The following is an 18,636-nucleotide window of genomic DNA, read 5'->3' as shown; positions in this document are numbered from 1 at the left end:
GAGGTAAGTAAATTGTACTTAAAGATCATTAGGACTTAAATGGTACATGCATTTCTACTCAACATTCTTAACCATTTTGTGAAATACAAAAATTAATGTACTCGTATTGTACTGTACTAACCCCACATTGGAAATAATCAACCAACTGATCAGAGGATAGGCCTACTAGCTCAACTGAGTATAGTGACTCAGCAAATAAATGTATAAACAAACAGATAAATAATGAGAACAATTTATTTTATGACTTGAGCAGTCACAAAGACTAGTGGCTGCATCTAAATGTCTGTAAGCTGTGAGAAAAAATTTTGATATTGGCTTCCTGGAAGGGGCCGGATAAACAGAGGACCGGTAAAACCAAGGCCGGATATGAGGGGTTCTACTGTATATGCCAAAGTGGATTTGGCCTCTGGGGACCTCAAAACGAAAAAATATGTTAATATTACATGCCATTCATTCATCATTAATATTAATTTCTCTATTATTTTGTGTGTTTTCTCCTATAATGTTTGTTAATGCCCCTAATAATGTGTTATCAGTTGTTTAAAATGTTTCTCCTTGTTAATATGTATTATTTCATCCAATTTCGTTAAATCTTTATATAATACGCTAAGCCGATTTCTGTGAACAGAACTACTCCCTCATATTTAGACAGATTTTTGATGATTAAAGTGTTAAAAAAATGGCCCTGATCTGTAGTTTTGCAAAGTGGTTTTCATTTTTACTTCCTCCTCTTATACATAGTATATGTATGGAGAAAGTCTATTGTTATCGTCAAAATTTTCAAGTTTGAGTGGATATATCCGTTTTGGGCCCCCCTGAACCCAAAAAAGTGGTTTTCTTCTCACTTTTAATTTCTAACAACAGCTGGAGTTTTATAATAATGTTTTTTTCCATGTTAATCTTATGGAGAAATACCGGTACAAAACTTTAAAGGGCCCCAGGGCCTCGCTCTCTAATTATTTCCTTTAAAAGAAAGTTTCCTGCACAACTTCACGTTACGCTCTTTCCAATGACACCAAAAACATGTCAATCGTTTCAATAGTTTCGGAGGAATAATTGTCACAAAAAACCTGCTTGCGGATTAAATAACTGTTGCTGTACCCATGCTTCGCAACGGGAAAAAATCAGTTTCATAATCATTGAAATAGATTTAGAACAAATAATCCATCATAAAGTTTAAGATTAAATAAACCTACCACATAGTTGTGAAATTTTTTTTATATTTTTTTTATAAGTTGTCTGAAATTGTGAAATAGGCATTTGACAGTTCTGGTTGTTTACATTTAAATGTCAAAGCAAAGGTAAACATTGTGAATTTTCTCATGCTTCCATGGAGACCATATTTATTACTATTTAATTTCTGACAACAGCTGGAGTTTCATAACAGTTTTTGCTTCCCATGTTAATCTTATGGAGAAATACAAACCTTTAAAGGGCTCTAGGGCTTAACTCTCTTATTATTTCCCTAAAAAGAAAGTTTCCTGCACAACTTCAAGTTAAACTCTTTCCTATGACACCAAAAACATGTCAATCAGTCCAGTAGTTTCGGAGGAGTAATTGTCACAAAAAACCTGCTTGCGTATTAAATAAGTGCTAGGTGAAACCCGTCGAAATCGACGGTTACTTTCAAGGATTACGTTAATTCATTTAACTGCGATAAATTGGGTGAAATATACATATTTTGAGCATTTAGCATTGTTTAAAGAGTAATAAGTGTAAAAACAATAATGATATTAATTGTGTTAGTTGCCAAATTTGGTTGATCATTCAATGATTAAAATATTTCCTATACTGTACGTCATCGGAGTTATTATTAGTATGGTAGTATGGATTATTAGTATTGGTGGATCTTTTGTAGTTAAACACTTCCATGATTTCATCAGTGTAATATGATTTTATTTGAAAAGAAAATATTTTTTCGGGAAGACATTTTCTAACTTCAAAGGGAGGTAGTATATCCGTTACAGTGTAAGTTTAATTTTTCCTTTGTCACGTCGGGGCAGTTCATATCATACTTCTGTGCCAATGAATGAACCCTCTAGCATAGTTTTGAGAAATTGATTGTGGGGTTACTGTTAAAGCTAGAATTCCTTGACATGGGGGGGGGGATGTCAGTTAGTTGTCTCAGCCTTATCAATAACATAAAGTTGTCAATATAATCTCTCTACGGAATGTTAGGTGTACTGAAATACTTGAAGTGAAGTTGGCTTTTATTCTTGAACTGTTAGGGGCCTCCTAGTTCATACGGCCTTGTGGCTTCATTGGCAACAAATAATGCAAATGATATAGCAATGGGACATTTCCAAAAAGCAAAAATACTGCAAATTGGCTGTTACGTATATATTGACGTTTACATATTGTTAATCAACGTATCTTATAAAGGATTATGTGATCTAGTTTAAAAGGAATATGACCTTTCTGTCATGGCAGTAGCTGCTTAAATAGCATTTTCTCTTTGTACCATATTTACAGCCAAAATGTTGTGTCATTTTCAATAATGTTACCAACCCAGTGCGCCAAAGTCTGTAATAGGCAGGTGCAATTAATTTTTCAAGATGGTACCATTTTAGGCAAGGTTTCTATGATTGGGTTTTATTAGACACGATAAGAGCAGATGTTTCTACATAAATATTTTATATGTTTAGAATAATACTAGTGGCTTGTAGGGGCAGTAGCCCCTATGTATATATTGTAGTAATTATTTTGTACAAATTATTAGTCCCATGGGTTACCCTACCTTGATTATCGTTTAACATTATTGTATATTATAATATGTATAATAGTTATTACATACCTGCATAATGCATTTTGAGGTCTGCTCTGTTAAAAATAAAAATTACAAAGGATTTTTCATGCGGTGTGTTTATAGTATAAACTTTCTAATCATAATACAACTAAGGATAATTTTCAATGATAATCTTCATGACTATTAATTAAATGTATATACATTTCTTTGAATATAGACAAATTCACTTAGATAAAATACATGGAGATAAATTTTTCAAATAAATGCCAATTTTTGTGAAAATTTTCCTTGTAAACTTAAACGGCATATTAGGATCTGTGGATATTAGTATTATTTTTGGCATGGAATACGTTTCCTTTGCCTACTCCAGTAATTACTACTAACTTTACACTTTTTCCAGTAATACCTAACACAACCAATCGTACTCCATTAACTAATCCAGACCCTAGCTTCATATTTCTAATGAGCATCACTATTGAACCAACTTTTAAAACTAATTTGTGTGGTGGCATTCCAGATCGTGCAATTAAATTAATATAGTCAATTTGTAGGTACAACCTCTCTTAAGGGTTAGTATACATATTACAGTGCATATTACATATTACCATATGCTTTAAATAAAGTTAAACCACATGTTTTAATGTAAACAAAGCAAACATGACCTAGATTCCCATGTTATTTAAATGTGAATTATTTTATTCTGTCACAACCTTTTGGTGAATAATTAAGAAAAATGAATAATTTTCCCCAAAATTTCATGCCCAGACCTTTAAAATGAGACCCCTCCCAGCTTTCTACGCCCTCCGGTTCGCTCACAATTTCATTGTAAAATTTTGGGCTTACGAATTAGATATATAGATGATAAAATGTACCTAGGCAAAAGTGGTGAAAAAGGCAGACACCAACCCGTACAATAGATATAAGATAGTTCAATAAGAAATAATTTAAGAATTGCTGTGATAAAAGGATTTTCCACTGATTTCGTAAAGGAACATTATATTGCAAAGCATGACATGATAAAGAAGAAAATCAATTTTAAAATCAGAAAATAACATTGCAAATACTTATTTGGTAGAATTCAGTAACTCCCAATAAATATGTGTTGTTTGAAATACAATTTAATAAAAATGAACAGCTGTTTCATTAAAAAGTAGGCTATTATTCATGGCCAAAATGTAAACAACTCTGTGGAGGGATCTTTAAAGGCTTCTGGGGCAGAATCCTAAGGGATTTTGCTTAGTTATTCTTTTGATAACTCATCTACAGACCAAGACCTTTCTTTGGACACCTCTACCAAGTTTCTACACCCAGCCATTCTCTCAAATTATGGGGACAAAGTTTCCAATTAAATATTTAGATTCCCCCATGTTAATCTTATGGGAAAAACTCCAACTTTGATGGCCTGTGGGGCAAAGCCCGAGGACTTTTATTACATGAATTAGTGAAAGGGGGCGTCTAGACAAAAAACACTTTATTTTGACACGTCGTTTGTAAAAATCCGTCCACTATTAACGGATGAGTAGTGTTTCGTAGAAATTGCCTCCACACAAGTTATCTTACTAATATTATAAATGTGAAAGTTTGTGTGTTTGTTTGTTTGAAGTTCAATCACGCCTTAACTACTGGACGGATTGGGCTGAAATTTGGCATGATGATAGCTCACATTCCCGATTAACATATAGGCATATTCTTATCACAAAAATCCTTTCGGGCTCCGCCCCAGTGGCTCTGTAGTTACCCATGTTAACCTTATGAGTATTCATATTTAAAGAGAATTAAATCATTTAGTCAGCTGTTTCAACTGAAAAAGTTGGTTCTATGATATGCAAACGCATTAAAAAGTTATAAGATTTACCAACAGGCTGCAGCACTATATTTTAATGCATTTATGAAAACAGCTAATTTGAACTAAGCAGCAACAAAAAACTGCTATACGCAATGAGAACCAACTTTCAAAGTAGGATTGTTTACAGTTATATTTCTGTTATTAATTTTATGAATAATTTGGATTTTTTTTCTAATTTTTGATAATTTATTTTTATATATTGTTTAGGTGAAGTGGTAGAACATTATGGCCATGGTAGATGTGTAATACTATAGATTACTGTAAATTTAAAGAAGCAAATTTTATCAAACTTTGTCCACCCTCGGCTTCAGTATAACTGCAATCAGTATTTTATACTTATATGCCAACCCCGTACGAAGGACGGGTACTCTGCTAGTCTATATATAAAGCCAAAAGTACCCATGAACTTTTGAGAAAACTACATGTCACACCCCCATAAACCATATACTTAAAATGTTCGTCATGACGAGAAACCTTGCGCAAAAATATCCATTATGTCATAAAATGCCCTTTAAGGTCGTAATTCCTTTCTAAAGGGAACTTTTCATATACCTAAAGTTAAAAATACCTCAGCTGTACTTATTTGTTTGTTATTCTTTCAATTTATTACCTTATTAAAATCATGTGTGATTATTTGTTTCTTTTACTGTATTTTGTTTATTTCAGGTTAACTTTAACCAATCAATATTTTTATTAATATGATGTCAAACGGGGTGAAGCCCGTGGGTAACAGTTAGTTATATATAAGGATAGATAGATATATAGATTTGCTATTTTTCCCAACCCCTTGGGACCCAGACCTTTAATTTGAGCCCTCTCATATCATCATGCGAGCTGTCAAACTCAAAATTTTGATTTTACAAAATCGTTTAAAAACAGAATAAATAATATATAGGCCTACTCCCATGGCCATCGATTCCCAAGAATGGTTTTGCCCTCGCCAACAATTATTCGCCAGACCCTGATACCTTAGATGAAACAAACAAACAAGAACGAGAATAGTAGGCTACATGTACAGAACTTGTGAAAAATGAAAACCAAAGTTAACAGATTTAAGTTAGTTGGTTGTTTTATTGTTTGAACATTAAAGCTACCGTACTTGTAAAAAATTCATACATAGAAAAATCTAAACAAATTATGAATATGAATTGTTTCCATCATTAAGTACACAATGCTGATAGCAAATAGTTATTAGTCGGTGTACTAATCTATTAATGTGACCAACTACATGCAAAAACGGAATCCAATGTGGCTGGCTGCCACTAATAAAGTCTAAACAGATATTCCACTCCGCCTGACTGCAGCACTTAAAAGAGGGTTAGGATCTGGTTCTTCAGTGATTATTGTTACTTTAACCCATTCTTTATTAGAACTTGATTTACGCAGAGCATCAATTACTGCTTGCACATACAATCCATCTTCAAATGTTGCGGCTAATGCTACAGGTTCTTTGACCCACCCTCGTTTGTCTTCAACTGGTAGGAATGCTTCTTTCAGTGCGCCCATCATTTTAAACAGTCCTTTCATATAAGGCTTAGGGATGGAATTGGCCACGACTGGATTGATGCTCCCACACTTTTGAAGGTCTTCAACGTCTAAATATATAACATCTTCTTTGGATGCCCCTTGTTTCATTCCATACAAGTCACCACCCCTAACCACTAAATGACCTTTACCACAAATTAAAAATTCTTGATGGAATTGGCCAGGTAAATGATTGTTCAAAGTGACGGTAACCAATGTTCCTCCACTCATTTCCATTTGAAATGAACAAAAATCAGGACTTGAAATGTTTCTAATGCCATTAACGTGCTCTGTTTGTTTGTTGAATGTTCTTACAACTCCATGTACTTTGACCGCTCTTTGACATATTAAATGAGACACTAAGTCAATTACATGACTCCCGACTAGTGTCAGAACACCTCCACCCATTGTCCCATCGCATAGCCAATCGTAAGTGTCATGCAATAAACTCCCCATTTGAACCCTGACATCACAAACAGTTATGTCTTTTTCTGTTCCTAGGTAACCATCAGCAATAGCCTTTCTCATCTGAGAGAAAGCGGGGAGAAATCTGAGACTATGATTCACTATAGATATTAATGATGGGTAGTACTGAGCAGCTCTTACCATTTTTAAGGCTTCACTTTGACACAATCCAGCAGGTTTATCACACAAAACATGTTTGCCAATTCCCAAGGCTTTCACTGCAATTTGTGAATGCAAATTAGGCGAGCTTATGATAAATATCAGATCAACATCTTTCCTTAAAAGTACGTCATCAATTTTGTTGGTATAAAAAGGTATATCTAGTTCTTTGGCAACCTCTTCTGCTGCAGCTAAAGTTCGTCCCCAAATTGCTTCTATTTTGAACCCCTTTTCTCTTAGAAATGGTACGGCAATTTTTATTATGTTCCCAGTTCCAAATACACCGATACCAGGCAGCATTGTGTTTGCCTTTTGAAGTATGTTTAATAGTATAAATTTAGATGTCAAGTCACCCAATGGTTAGGTATATGCTATTAAACCTAATGACAACCATGTGACAAAAGTAACATGGTTTAATGCACAATAATTTGTATTTAGTCCTACACTCCTACAACCTAAAACATGAGCAAACAGTTTCAACACATTAACTGCAGAACCGCAAGAACACATTCGACGAGTACGACTGATATGCTTCAGTGAATGAATGGTGTTATTGTTTCTATTGATTGACTCTACAATTACACTTGAAACTGACTCATTTGATTTACATTTTGGCACTTGACTGACAAGTCAATGAAACGACACGAGACACGATAGAACTCAGAAGTTGACGTTGACGTTGACAGAAGCAGACTAAGCGACTAAGCAGAGCAGAAGCAGTGAAGCAGAGCGAGCATACAATAAGCAGTTAAGTTAAGAATAAGAAGATAATGGAGAATGGCGATTGGCTCAATTCGATTGCTCCGATACGGTCACTGTACTCTATAACAAGTCTGCCACTCTTAGATTAACAAATTTTCAGAAGAAATTTAAACAGTGAAACTAAACATTGATTATTTCACGCTAAGCTGGACTATATTGATCTAGATGGATATAAAAAAAGTCTTAAAAAGTATACTGATTTCGGTGTTATATATTACAAAAATTTTGACTGTGTTGTTCTTTACACCACTATTAAACCGTGAGCAACAAGTAGAGAAATGCCGCCCAACAGTCAGTGGTGGATGCTGTTGCAAGGAATCTAAGTTGTGACATAGGTGCAAATCTTTTTTAAAAATACCCCCACCACAGCAAACCTACAGACTACGCGAATTTCCATTTGCCTGAATCGAAATACTATTAAATCTATTAGGTTAAACGGGTACCTAGGATTACTGCTACAGGGAGGCTAATAAAGTAAAGATTAAGTACTAAAATAACCTCGCCTACGGCTCGTGAGTAAGTATTTCTCTCAAGTGAGTCAATCAATTGTTCACTTTACTCACTTGTTGCACAAATAACTATTTCTTAAGTGTATTTTCCTTTCACCATGGGCATCAAGCATAATAAAACATACTCCTTTAGCAAGTATTTTCCTCTTACAAATAACTTTAGAAAAGGGAAATTTTGGTTTGCGAATAGAGTCTGTAACTTCCGGCATGTTTGAACAGTGACGTCATTGTTATTTAATTGACTTTGTAAAAATGGCGAAGAAAACATACGATCTTCTGTTCAAGTTACTTTTAATTGGCGATTCTGGTGTTGGAAAGACGTGTGTTCTATTTAGATTTTCAGATGACGCTTTTACAACAACATTTATTTCCACCATTGGTAAGTTCTTGAATCATTATAATAGTACTACCTCAGTAATCGGACTCTTCAGGGAACAGGGTGGGTACCCTACTGTGACGGCAAATCGAGTACCAATGCAAGTCATTCTTTTGTTTTTTTTTTACTGAAATATTTTATCACAAAATGTTAAGGCCTACATAAATAAAGTTAGCTACGTGGAATTTGGCTTAATATGCCATAGCTGTTAAATATTTGGCTTTCTCTTGAATTAGATGCAGGCCTACCCCTGACTAATTTTTTTTCTAGGCTTTGAAGAAATTCAGGTTAGGTATAGCTATATATCTAAAATTAGGTTCCTAAGTTATATAAATATAATGTTATCACGAAACTTTTGGTCTTTGGTAAATGTTACCTTTCCTATCATAAGCTGGAACCGTTTGACCTTAGCACACCATATAATTATAAATCACTAGCCTAAGCTAAGTAAATACTTGGGCATTTTTCTACTTTAGGCCAACATGAGATGTCATTAAAAATGTTAGCCAAAGAGTCTGTACAGAATTAGGCCTAGTAAGTTAACTTAAGGTAGATCATCACCGTTTTTTTTCCTTAACCCTCCAAAGGTCCATAGTTTAGGCCTTAATGTCCACCTATTTTTGGCGCATTTGCAAGGTTTTATTAAAACGGATCTGAGAAGCTTAAAACAATGTTAATTCTAATGTTCTATATACCATTTTGTTTGGAAAATCATGGGCTTCAATATTATTATAAAACATAAGGAACATTAAAAAAAAAAATTTTTAGGTTAAAAAAAATATAATTTCGAAAATTTTCAAAAAAAAAATAAGTTTGCGCTCAATGAAATTGTATAAATTATAGGCCTATAAATATTTGAAAATAGCCACTTTGTTCTAAATTTAATGAGGATTACAAATATATAATCATATAGCTAGGTAAGTTATCAAATAAATAAGTTATGAGCGAAAAACGGATTTCAGTTCATAGCGTTTAGCTAAGAATGCATAGCCTAACCATAGCTAGGAATCTGGCTGATAATTTACATCAATATCACTACCTACTTCTTCAGGATCATCAACCAGCACTTCAAAACCACTTAAATCTTCTTATAATGCACCACGTATATCACTACTTTTGATTTTTAACACTAAAACAATGATAAACATTATAAAACACATCAGTCATCGGTCCTAGGTTAACTAACCTGTTTACTAATATGCACGTCAGCTGTCTGCTACAATTATGATCGGCTCAGAGAACAAACAGCGCTTAGAGACAGACCTTTAGAAAGCTTAGAATCTAATGAAAAGAACGATACCTAACTCGATCGAGTTCAATCCGATTCAGTCAGTCATAGAGCCTTCGCCGTAAACGATGTTTGTGCGTCTAAAAATAGACGCGTGACACTACACAAAGTGTGTTGTGCGTCTATTTTTAGAAGCGTGACCCACGGAGGGTTAAAAGAAAAATGTGTTTTTTGTAGGTAACTTATACTTTACATTGTTAAGTTACACTACCTAGCTTACTAGATTTCATGTTTACATTTTTCATGGATGACAGGTATAGCTAATATAGCTATAGCCTAATATAACTCTAGATATCACCGTTCAAATATAGCCTACTTATACAGCCAAATGTAATTCACGCCTAACGTGTAACGCAGTTTAACGTTTTTAAGCGTATGGCTGTAGCAGATGCTCAGTTCATAGAACTGAAAAATTTACTGAACAAACAACCTGTCCCACGGCATTGATAGTTTCTGCAACTCTGCATCATCTGCCCGTCAAAGAGAGAGACAGAAGACAAGTCTGCAATATTTGCTAATTATGTATGACAGCGGACTATCAAGTCCACGTGGACTATCTTGACCAATCAGAATCTAAGACACTGTAAGTCAAGAATAGAAACGCCCATTCAACTAGACACTCCCTCAACACCTTCAGATCATCAATAAGACTTAGTATAGGCTATGTCCCGGGTCGGTCCCATATTTGTGTGTGTCTGTGTTTTTTATATATGGCCGGTTGCCTTTCATAGGCAGATTAAAATGTATGTTATGTCTTAATTAATTACCTATCTTTGATGATTATTCAGTGTGGCAGATTGTGTGTAATAAATCTAAAGGTTAGGCCTACTTACAGTCTTCGAAATCCTGGTTATTAAGCACTATGGCCGTTTTGGAGATACTCCATCGTCGGGTGCGTCTAGTCATCATATACTTAACTAAGTCACTATTTATATATTTAAATTTTTTACGTGATTTCTTCATTTCCATTGCTCCAAATAAATAACACACAACACTTGACACGGACACAATATTATAAAAACATTGAAGCTCGTGCACAGCTAAAAACTGACAACCAACCTTGGGCCTTATATCACTGCAAGGGTTGGGTAGACGACTCAATCGTATAGGCTATATATATATATATATATATATATATATATATATACACGTATATGAATATGTAGACTTTCTCTTTTGTACTTATGTGATTTATTGCTGTACAGCGATTACAAAATTTTTTTGTTGAGCTTCTTTGAGCTCTGTGATTTTAAATAACTTCTTGATCAGCATCGTACATGTTATCAAATTACCTGAAAACACAAAAATATGTATATTTTTTGTGCTTCAGGTAGCTAATTTTAAAGAGAAAAAAGTTAATGAAATGGAAATATCATGATTGCGCAGTACAGTCTGTATTGAATTTTATTGACGTAAAAAATCCCAATTATGACGATGATGTCTTTTTATAAGTTAAGTAGGCCTATTACAATATTTTTATGAACTGTTATAAATTTGTATAGCCTACTCATGGTTCTCAGATGTCCGTAGTACAGAATATTATTTCTTGCCAGAGACAAATCCAGATTATTGACAGTCCAGATGTTTTAAACGTCCGAAATATTGACATCCTTTAAACATAGGCTAGAACAAATTATCAACTGCCTTCCACCAGCAACTTTCAAAATATAGGCTAAATTAAGCAACATAACCACTCGGCTACCCAAAGTTTCCTAGTTTTTACTTTCCATCATGCCAGTTGTAATAATACCGTAAAACGGGGTGACTTGAGCCCAAAACGCAAGAAAAAGTTTTGAATTTTCGTTTCAGAAAACCTAAATGATTTATCAAAAGGTTTTATTTATCAATTTGAAGGTTACCTAATTAGCTTTCACCACAAACGATTCCAATTATTTTAACTGTCCATTTTAATAATTATAAAAAATAATAATGTTAACACGTCCGAATCTGAATTTCATTACCTTGAAAAAAGGTTATCGACACAATGGGTATTTGCACTTAAATGAAAATAAAACTATTTTTCCCCATTTCATTATTTCCTTGACAACACAAACATGTTGAAGCATGTTTGATTAATGGTTTAATGTCAGTATGACCTGGGTTTACCTTATCATGACCAAGTTTGGCAGATTTTGGGGTGACTAGAGCCCACCTGTTTTTAAGTGGTAACGACATAGGTAGGCCTACCGGTACTGGTAATGCAGGGGAAGACTTTAAAATAAGTACAATGACCATGAGTGGTCCTAGTAATTGGAAATGGCCAAAAAAGGTAGATGAGTGCTGTTACAGCAAAGCAGAAGTTAAAGGAAAAATAGCAGCCCCCACACCCATTACCGCCAGAGGATCTTTTGCCGTTCCAGAAGTGGAAAAGTGGCGGTTGATGACAAAGACATAAAGTAGAACAAGTGCTTTTACTAGTGTAAATAGTGTGTAGATAAAAAACAATTTGTTATTTTTACATTTAGTTAGTCTATTAATGACTGTCAAAATGTCTATTGTGAAGTTTTCTATATCGGAGAGACGAATCGGTTCGGATTAACTAGAACGAGATATTAGCAACATTTCATTTACAGAAAAAATTACTTTTTTATATTTTCAAAAATTGCTGGTGGACTTTTTCTGATTAATCATATTCAGATCTTCAATATTTGGTAAGTAAAATTTGTTTAAATGTTTCTGTAAGTTTTTTATAAATTTATTACAGTTTCGACAAAAACTTTGTGTTTTGTTTTACACTTACCGTCATTAAACCTAAAAAAACAGGAATTTTTAATCCAAAAAAATACCAAAATAGTCAGCTATATATGTGGGTTCAAGCATAGACAAAAAGAATTAAATATAGACCGTCAGCTGTGCTGCGGTTACTGTTGGTTCTGGCGCACACCGCTTGGAGCACCATGTAGTTAGCTACGTATCTACAAGGCGCTCCAAGCGGTGAGCGCCAGAACCTATGGTAACCATGGTAACCGTAGCAAGGCTGACAGTCTATATTAATTCTTTTTGTCTATGGTTCAAGTCACCTCAAGGGTCAGTGCAGTGGGTCTAGTGCATTAGAATAGCATTGAAATATATCAGCTGGGTTCAAGTCACCCCGACCAACGAGGTGACTTGAGCCCACCCATATTTTATTTTTTTTTTAATAGTTACACTAACTTTAAAAAAATCTTATTCCACACATTTGTAGAATAGACCAAGACTAAGTTTACTGTAAAAGATTTATAAAAAAATACTTAATGGGTTTTAATGGGTTTACTTTAATGAACAAGCAAAGTTCAAAAGTGGGCTCAAGTCACCCCGTTTTACGGTAATGTGTTTTAAGGCTTATTTCTTATGTTCTCAGGTATAGATTTCAAGATAAAAACGGTAGAGCTGAGAGGCAAGAAGATTAAACTACAAATATGGTAAGTTTGTACAAAGCTATTTTCCATACTTAATGTAATATTGACGTTGTTTTCAATTTTTAGCCTAAGCTTAGGTATCAAATTTTTACTGAGTTTGTGCTGCCTACATGGACAGCAAAAATTTATCCTGATCAATGATCATTAAATGTGATGTGGAAAGTGAAAAGGGACCTCTTGTATGCGATGCAAAATTTTCAGTAGGTACGGCCAATATAAGACATTTAAGTTTGAAAATATCGGAATTCGGATTTTTATCAATTGATATACCTACCTCATTTAACATAGAACAGGACAGTATCGGTTAAAATAAGGTGGAAATAAATCATTTTGTTAGCCTCTGCACGGTCTGAGAAAAGGTACCTCTTGTCGCTCAGTGTTATTTCACCATTTAACGACAAGAGGTTCCATATTTCTAATATTCACTTTATTAACAGACTTTAGTCCAAAAAATGAATAACACATTCTAGTGGAAATTTCTAGAGAACTACAGCAAAGTTCAGTTTACGGAGAACAAAATATCTCACAAATTTTGCGGTCCCCACAAGAGGTACTTTTTCTTATCTTATGGAAAAATAACATAGGGCCGACAAGAGGTCCCATTTCTAAAATGTGATTTTTACGACATGCTTTGATAAAACAATTATTTAAATGAAAACTACTAGCTAAGACACAAATTGGTAGGCCTATTGCCTCCAAAGAGGACATTGTAAGTTTTGTTTGATACCAAAATCATGAAAAAATACAGTTTTTATGCGTATTTGAAATTTTCAAATTAGTTGTTCTCAAAATTACCCTTTTCCATAACAAAATTTCAAAGTCCTATAACTTAAACAAAAAAAATCTTAGATGCATGGGACTTGCACCAAGTGATCGTAATTAATAAGGAATTCAATACAGTATACAGTATATAGGCCTAACTCAAAATCGAAAATTCCCGATAAGAGGTCCCTATTTGCTCTCCACATCACAAATAATGAATTACAGCACCTTAATGGACGATCACTTAGTTTGAAAGCTACATATTTATAATATATGTAATATTAGTCATATTATTCTTAAGCATAACCGCTGCACTTTTTCTGACTGTGTTGTGTTTAGGGACACAGCTGGCCAGGAGAGATTCCACACCATCACAACATCGTACTACAGAGGTGCAATGGGCATCATGTTAGTATATGATATAACCAATGAGAAGAGCTTTGAGAATATAGTCAAGTGGCTACGAAATATAGACGAAGTGAGTATTGCAGATGGAACTGAGATGATTTAGATTTAAATAATATATCAGATGCTGGAAATACAGTTTTAATCTTGATATGATTCTTCAAACTTGAAGATGGGATTTGTAAAATCTTACTAATCCAATCTGGAGTCCTGGAGTAGTTTTTCTAAAAATGTTGAAGTTAAGTAAAAGTTAATTATACATATCGGCTTAACTTTCATCAAATCTTGTAAATATGTTATTGTCTGTTATTGAGGATGTAAACAAATTACACTCGAAATTAATGAGTTTACAAACCACATTCTAAAGATAGGCTTGACAATAATATTTACAATAATGTTCTTAGAGAATAGTATATGTGTCTTTATGTAGGCTATTAGTTGTAATGTTTAAAGTGTAACTTTTGGTTTTTATCAGTTCCTGAAAACAAAATTTTATAATTAATCTAAAAGTGTTAGTTAAAAAATATAAATTATGCCATATTAATGCTACAGCATGCGAACGAAGATGTGGAGAAGATGATTCTTGGCAATAAATGTGATATGGAAGAGAAGAGGTGTGTCAGCAAGGATCGTGGAGAGGCGGTGAGTGTTGTAAACAGTATCAACCTTAAAGATTGTTTTTCAATTGCATTTTATGGACAAATTAATTATGATATCATTGCTGAATTGGCTCAGAGCTATTATTTCACTAATTTTAATGTTTTTTGTTCTTCATTATTTTATTACAAGTTGCAGTTTTGCTCGATTTCGAGCAACAGGTTATCTAGTAAGTATTTATTGGTTACCAAGATTTGTGTAGAAAAGGTTTTTCCTATCGAAGTTCTTTCCTTTATTATAAATTTGGAATGTAACCATTACTTCATATTGGGAACAAGAAGTTATCTTGACAATCTGTACTGGAGTATTTATTACACTCTAAAATGGTGGTGTGGGTACCCCATTTTATGCCAAAATGCTTCATTCATGATTTTCATTACTGTTGTGATATCATTCTTTTTATTGTACCTATTCAAATTGAAGAAAAAGATTGAAAAGCCACTTGCGTTGCATGGCCTTTCAAACTAGACAGGTTTACAGTACATGCTTGGAGACTGCTGGTGTGCTTTGCGAGTCTTCTTAAGGAGAGTTTTCATTTTTTACCGCTAAACTCCTCAACCAATATACCCTAATTAGTTTATTTGTCCAGATGACATTTACGGAAAATCTCAATAAGGCGTTAGAGACCGCCATTGCTTGGTTTTGATTTATTTTGTTTTTAGCAAATTTTCCTATAGGGAATTTGATTTTAGACTGACACTAGTTATTGTGGGGAAAATTCCTAATGACAAACCAACTAAAATTAAGAGGAGTTTATGCATCTACTTAAAAATTTTTTGTATTATGTTAACAGATTGCCCGTGAACATGGAATCAGATTTATGGAGACTTCAGCCAAGGCGAATATCAACATAGAAAAGGCATTTAATGAACTGGCAGAAGCTATATTGGACAAGACACAAGGAAGAGACCCCACGGAGCAACCAGATAGAGTGTTGGTGGACCGAAGCCGGGTAGACCGAGGAGTGAACCGTTGCTGCTAGATCATTGCCACCGCCGCGTACAACGAACATGACATATCTACGCTGTACCCGCGCAGTGTTCATACAAACCGCTTATACTCAATAGGAAACAAACCGATTTTCTATGTAATTTTTTGTGTGATAATCTAGCACGGTGTAAATATTACAGCTTCAATACCGATTCTAACGTTTTAATCGCTACTATCTATGTGAGTCTGCGCCGCCTGACCGTTATTGTTGCCAAAGAAATCACGCAATAGTGTTCATGAGTGGTGTCGGAGGGATATTTACACAAGTTTTCTAAAGTTTAATGTGATATTTGAACTGTAATTCCGAGTTTCACCCTCGTCGTTTCCATAAATTAGTTACCAAGTGAGAAAATTTGAAGTGATTTGAGGCAAAGCGATGTATGTTTTACTTCCCTAATCGCTTGTTTTTTAATTCGAGTTCTGAAACAAACGGTTGCCTTAGTTTGCACGTTTTATACTTATTGTAAATAAATATATTGCTTAGAGATTATGTAACACCTAATAGAACCATACTCTTTTTATGTTTATAAAAATAATATTTTATCTTAACATAGATATCTGATCACTTTGATCGTAGGATGTTTTCAAATTACATTTGTGACTACAGAGTAAGATTTTGTAACATTTATTAGTGAGAAAAACCATCCAACATTGTGATTATAAATCAAAACATAAAGATGAATTTTTATTTGATCAGCATAGCAACATGGCAGACCTTTAGAAGTTTCCAAGTGAGTGAACATATTGTTTTCTTTTGTCTGTTAATTAATTGGTCTTAAAAATTAAAGCTTTTATCCTGTACAAAAATTGTAGTTTTATAGGGCCACATTTCAATTCAGGCAATCTTATTCATTTTATTACAAACCCAAAATATAAATTTTAACTGATTACCTACTAATAAAACCACTTATGCAATTACAGGTGTTTTAAGTTCTTGCAGGTGATATTTGAGGCACCCCATGTATTAATCTGAGGGGAGTGAGTTATTACTATGAACAATATTATTGTATTTTACTGTATTTACTCTTACAGTCCCTGAAAAATTGTTCAAGAATAGGGAATATTTATTGTGCTGTGTTCAAAAATAATGTTTAGGGACCGTTTCCAAGTATAAGTCCATGTTAAATTAAATTTATGTGCTTTTGAATTAAGTACGGTTAAATTTCTCAGACCCTTTTCATCCGGTTTTGATATAGGCTAATAGTTTCTATTGTGCCTGATATTTCTTTTATAATTTGTTAAACTTAGCTGGGCAATAATTAAATATCAGTGTCTGATTCTGCAAGACAAAGGTATTCAGGTTGTGAGAAGTATGAAATCCTTTTAATGAATTAGTCTCTAAAATGTTGTATTTTTATATTGAATTTTAAACTTTTATAATTGCTTTATCTTGTATTCAAATCTTGTAAAGTTAAAACATTTTTAAAGAATGATTTCAACAGTGGTTTTTATGAGGTTTAAGAACAGTAATGTAAAACTGAGATGTTATTCAGTTAATTTTTTTTAGATGTGGAAAAAGTGGACGATGTTTCTTTATTGAACTTTTAATATTTTTCAGTGTTGAAGTTATGTGGATGATTCCGGGGCTTTCTAATTAATTGCAGATAGACAAATCTAGTCACTTTACTTTTTGTGTATAGATGTATTAGGAGGATTGGCGTTCTTTTTCATTTCAAATGGTTTAGAATCTTTTTCTTAACAAGCCATTCACAAACATAAATTTCAGAAACTAAATATATGTACAGTTGACCACAGAAGGTCTAAAAGCCTTGTATTGTCAAATTTGCACAAAAGCTGAATTTTGTTGTGTACAGTTAATATGTTGCTTTTACTGAATTTCTTTTGGTATTCTGTATGCTATACTTTATTTCTTAAGTTATTTACAGATTTGAATATACAATGAATTGTAAAATATATATATTCTTCATTTAATTGTGTTTTTATTAATTATCTCTGTCTTGTGTAGTTTGTTAAAAAAAATATTTATTTAGTTGAAACAATTTTAATGTGACTTATTTAAGACATGGAAGCCGGGGCCACTGCGCCGTATTCTACTAGCAGACGCTGCAGCAGTGTGCGTCAACTACACGGCCCTCCTAGCGGTGGACACCAGAACATATGCTAACCGCAGCACTGCTGCCGGTCTATATCCTTTTGTCTATGCCGCTGGTAATATTGCCAGCAAGCAGCCAAGTCTAATTCAGAACCATGTTGAACATTTTTGTCTTTTTAGTGCTGCCTACCCTCCGCTGGCACTAACGTGACCTCCTCGCTGCTAAAATTAACACGCGTCTAGTTGGTTCATGCAATGTTAGTTTTGTTATGCTGTATTTGATACTTCTTTTTGTGAATATTGAATATGGTTGACAGCAACAAGTGGTCGGGCTAATACATTGCAACATTTCTAGATTTATTCCAAAAATATTTTTGCTTAGTAGGGACGCTTCGTCTGCCGACATTAACAGGAATGCTAAAGACTCAGCTTATAATGAGTTATTCCAAGACTTAAAGAACGAGGACTAAAATCAACTTTGGTCTCATTAATGAGTAAAAGGTCTAGAGGCTATTTAATAGCGTAGTGGCTAGTGTTAATAATCTGAACCCTACAGGTCCACGGGCTGCTGGCGATATTTGCCAGCGCAACAATAAACAACAGCTGCTAAACAGCCTAGTGTGACCCCGGCCACAGTATAGGGCCATCAGCTAGTTTAACATTTAAGATTATACAACACTCAGGATGGTTTAGTAG

General features: G+C 33.9%; 2 protein-coding genes across 2 annotated transcripts; one reads left to right on the top strand and one right to left on the bottom strand.

The window, feature by feature from the left end:
- Window positions 1–5,658: 5,658 nt before the first annotated feature.
- Window positions 5,659–7,400, bottom strand: LOC129002425 (glucose-fructose oxidoreductase domain-containing protein 1-like). Its single transcript, XM_054430218.1, has one exon. It carries the CDS (start codon window positions 7,038–7,040, stop codon window positions 5,865–5,867), a length of 1,176 nt encoding a protein of 391 aa, XP_054286193.1. The 5' UTR covers window positions 7,041–7,400; the 3' UTR covers window positions 5,659–5,864.
- An 826-nt stretch (window positions 7,401–8,226) lies between these two features.
- Window positions 8,227–17,819, top strand: LOC129002820 (ras-related protein Rab-10-like). Its single transcript, XM_054430897.1, has 5 exons — window positions 8,227–8,390; window positions 13,016–13,076; window positions 14,175–14,313; window positions 14,793–14,882; window positions 15,691–17,819. The coding sequence occupies exons 1-5, from the start codon at window positions 8,264–8,266 to the stop codon at window positions 15,877–15,879; spliced, it is 606 nt and encodes a 201-aa protein (XP_054286872.1). The 5' UTR covers window positions 8,227–8,263; the 3' UTR covers window positions 15,880–17,819.
- The last annotated feature ends 817 nt before the right edge of the window (window positions 17,820–18,636 follow it).

This window comes from Macrosteles quadrilineatus, unplaced genomic scaffold (assembly GCF_028750875.1).
Source record: "Macrosteles quadrilineatus isolate MER2022 unplaced genomic scaffold, UCM_ALF_1.0 Scaffold_9__3_contigs__length_116548681, whole genome shotgun sequence".
In the NCBI taxonomy this organism is placed as follows: Eukaryota; Metazoa; Arthropoda; class Insecta; order Hemiptera; family Cicadellidae; genus Macrosteles; species Macrosteles quadrilineatus.
Note: the sequence above shows the minus strand (reverse complement) of the source record. Positions and strands in the feature narration are given on the sequence as shown.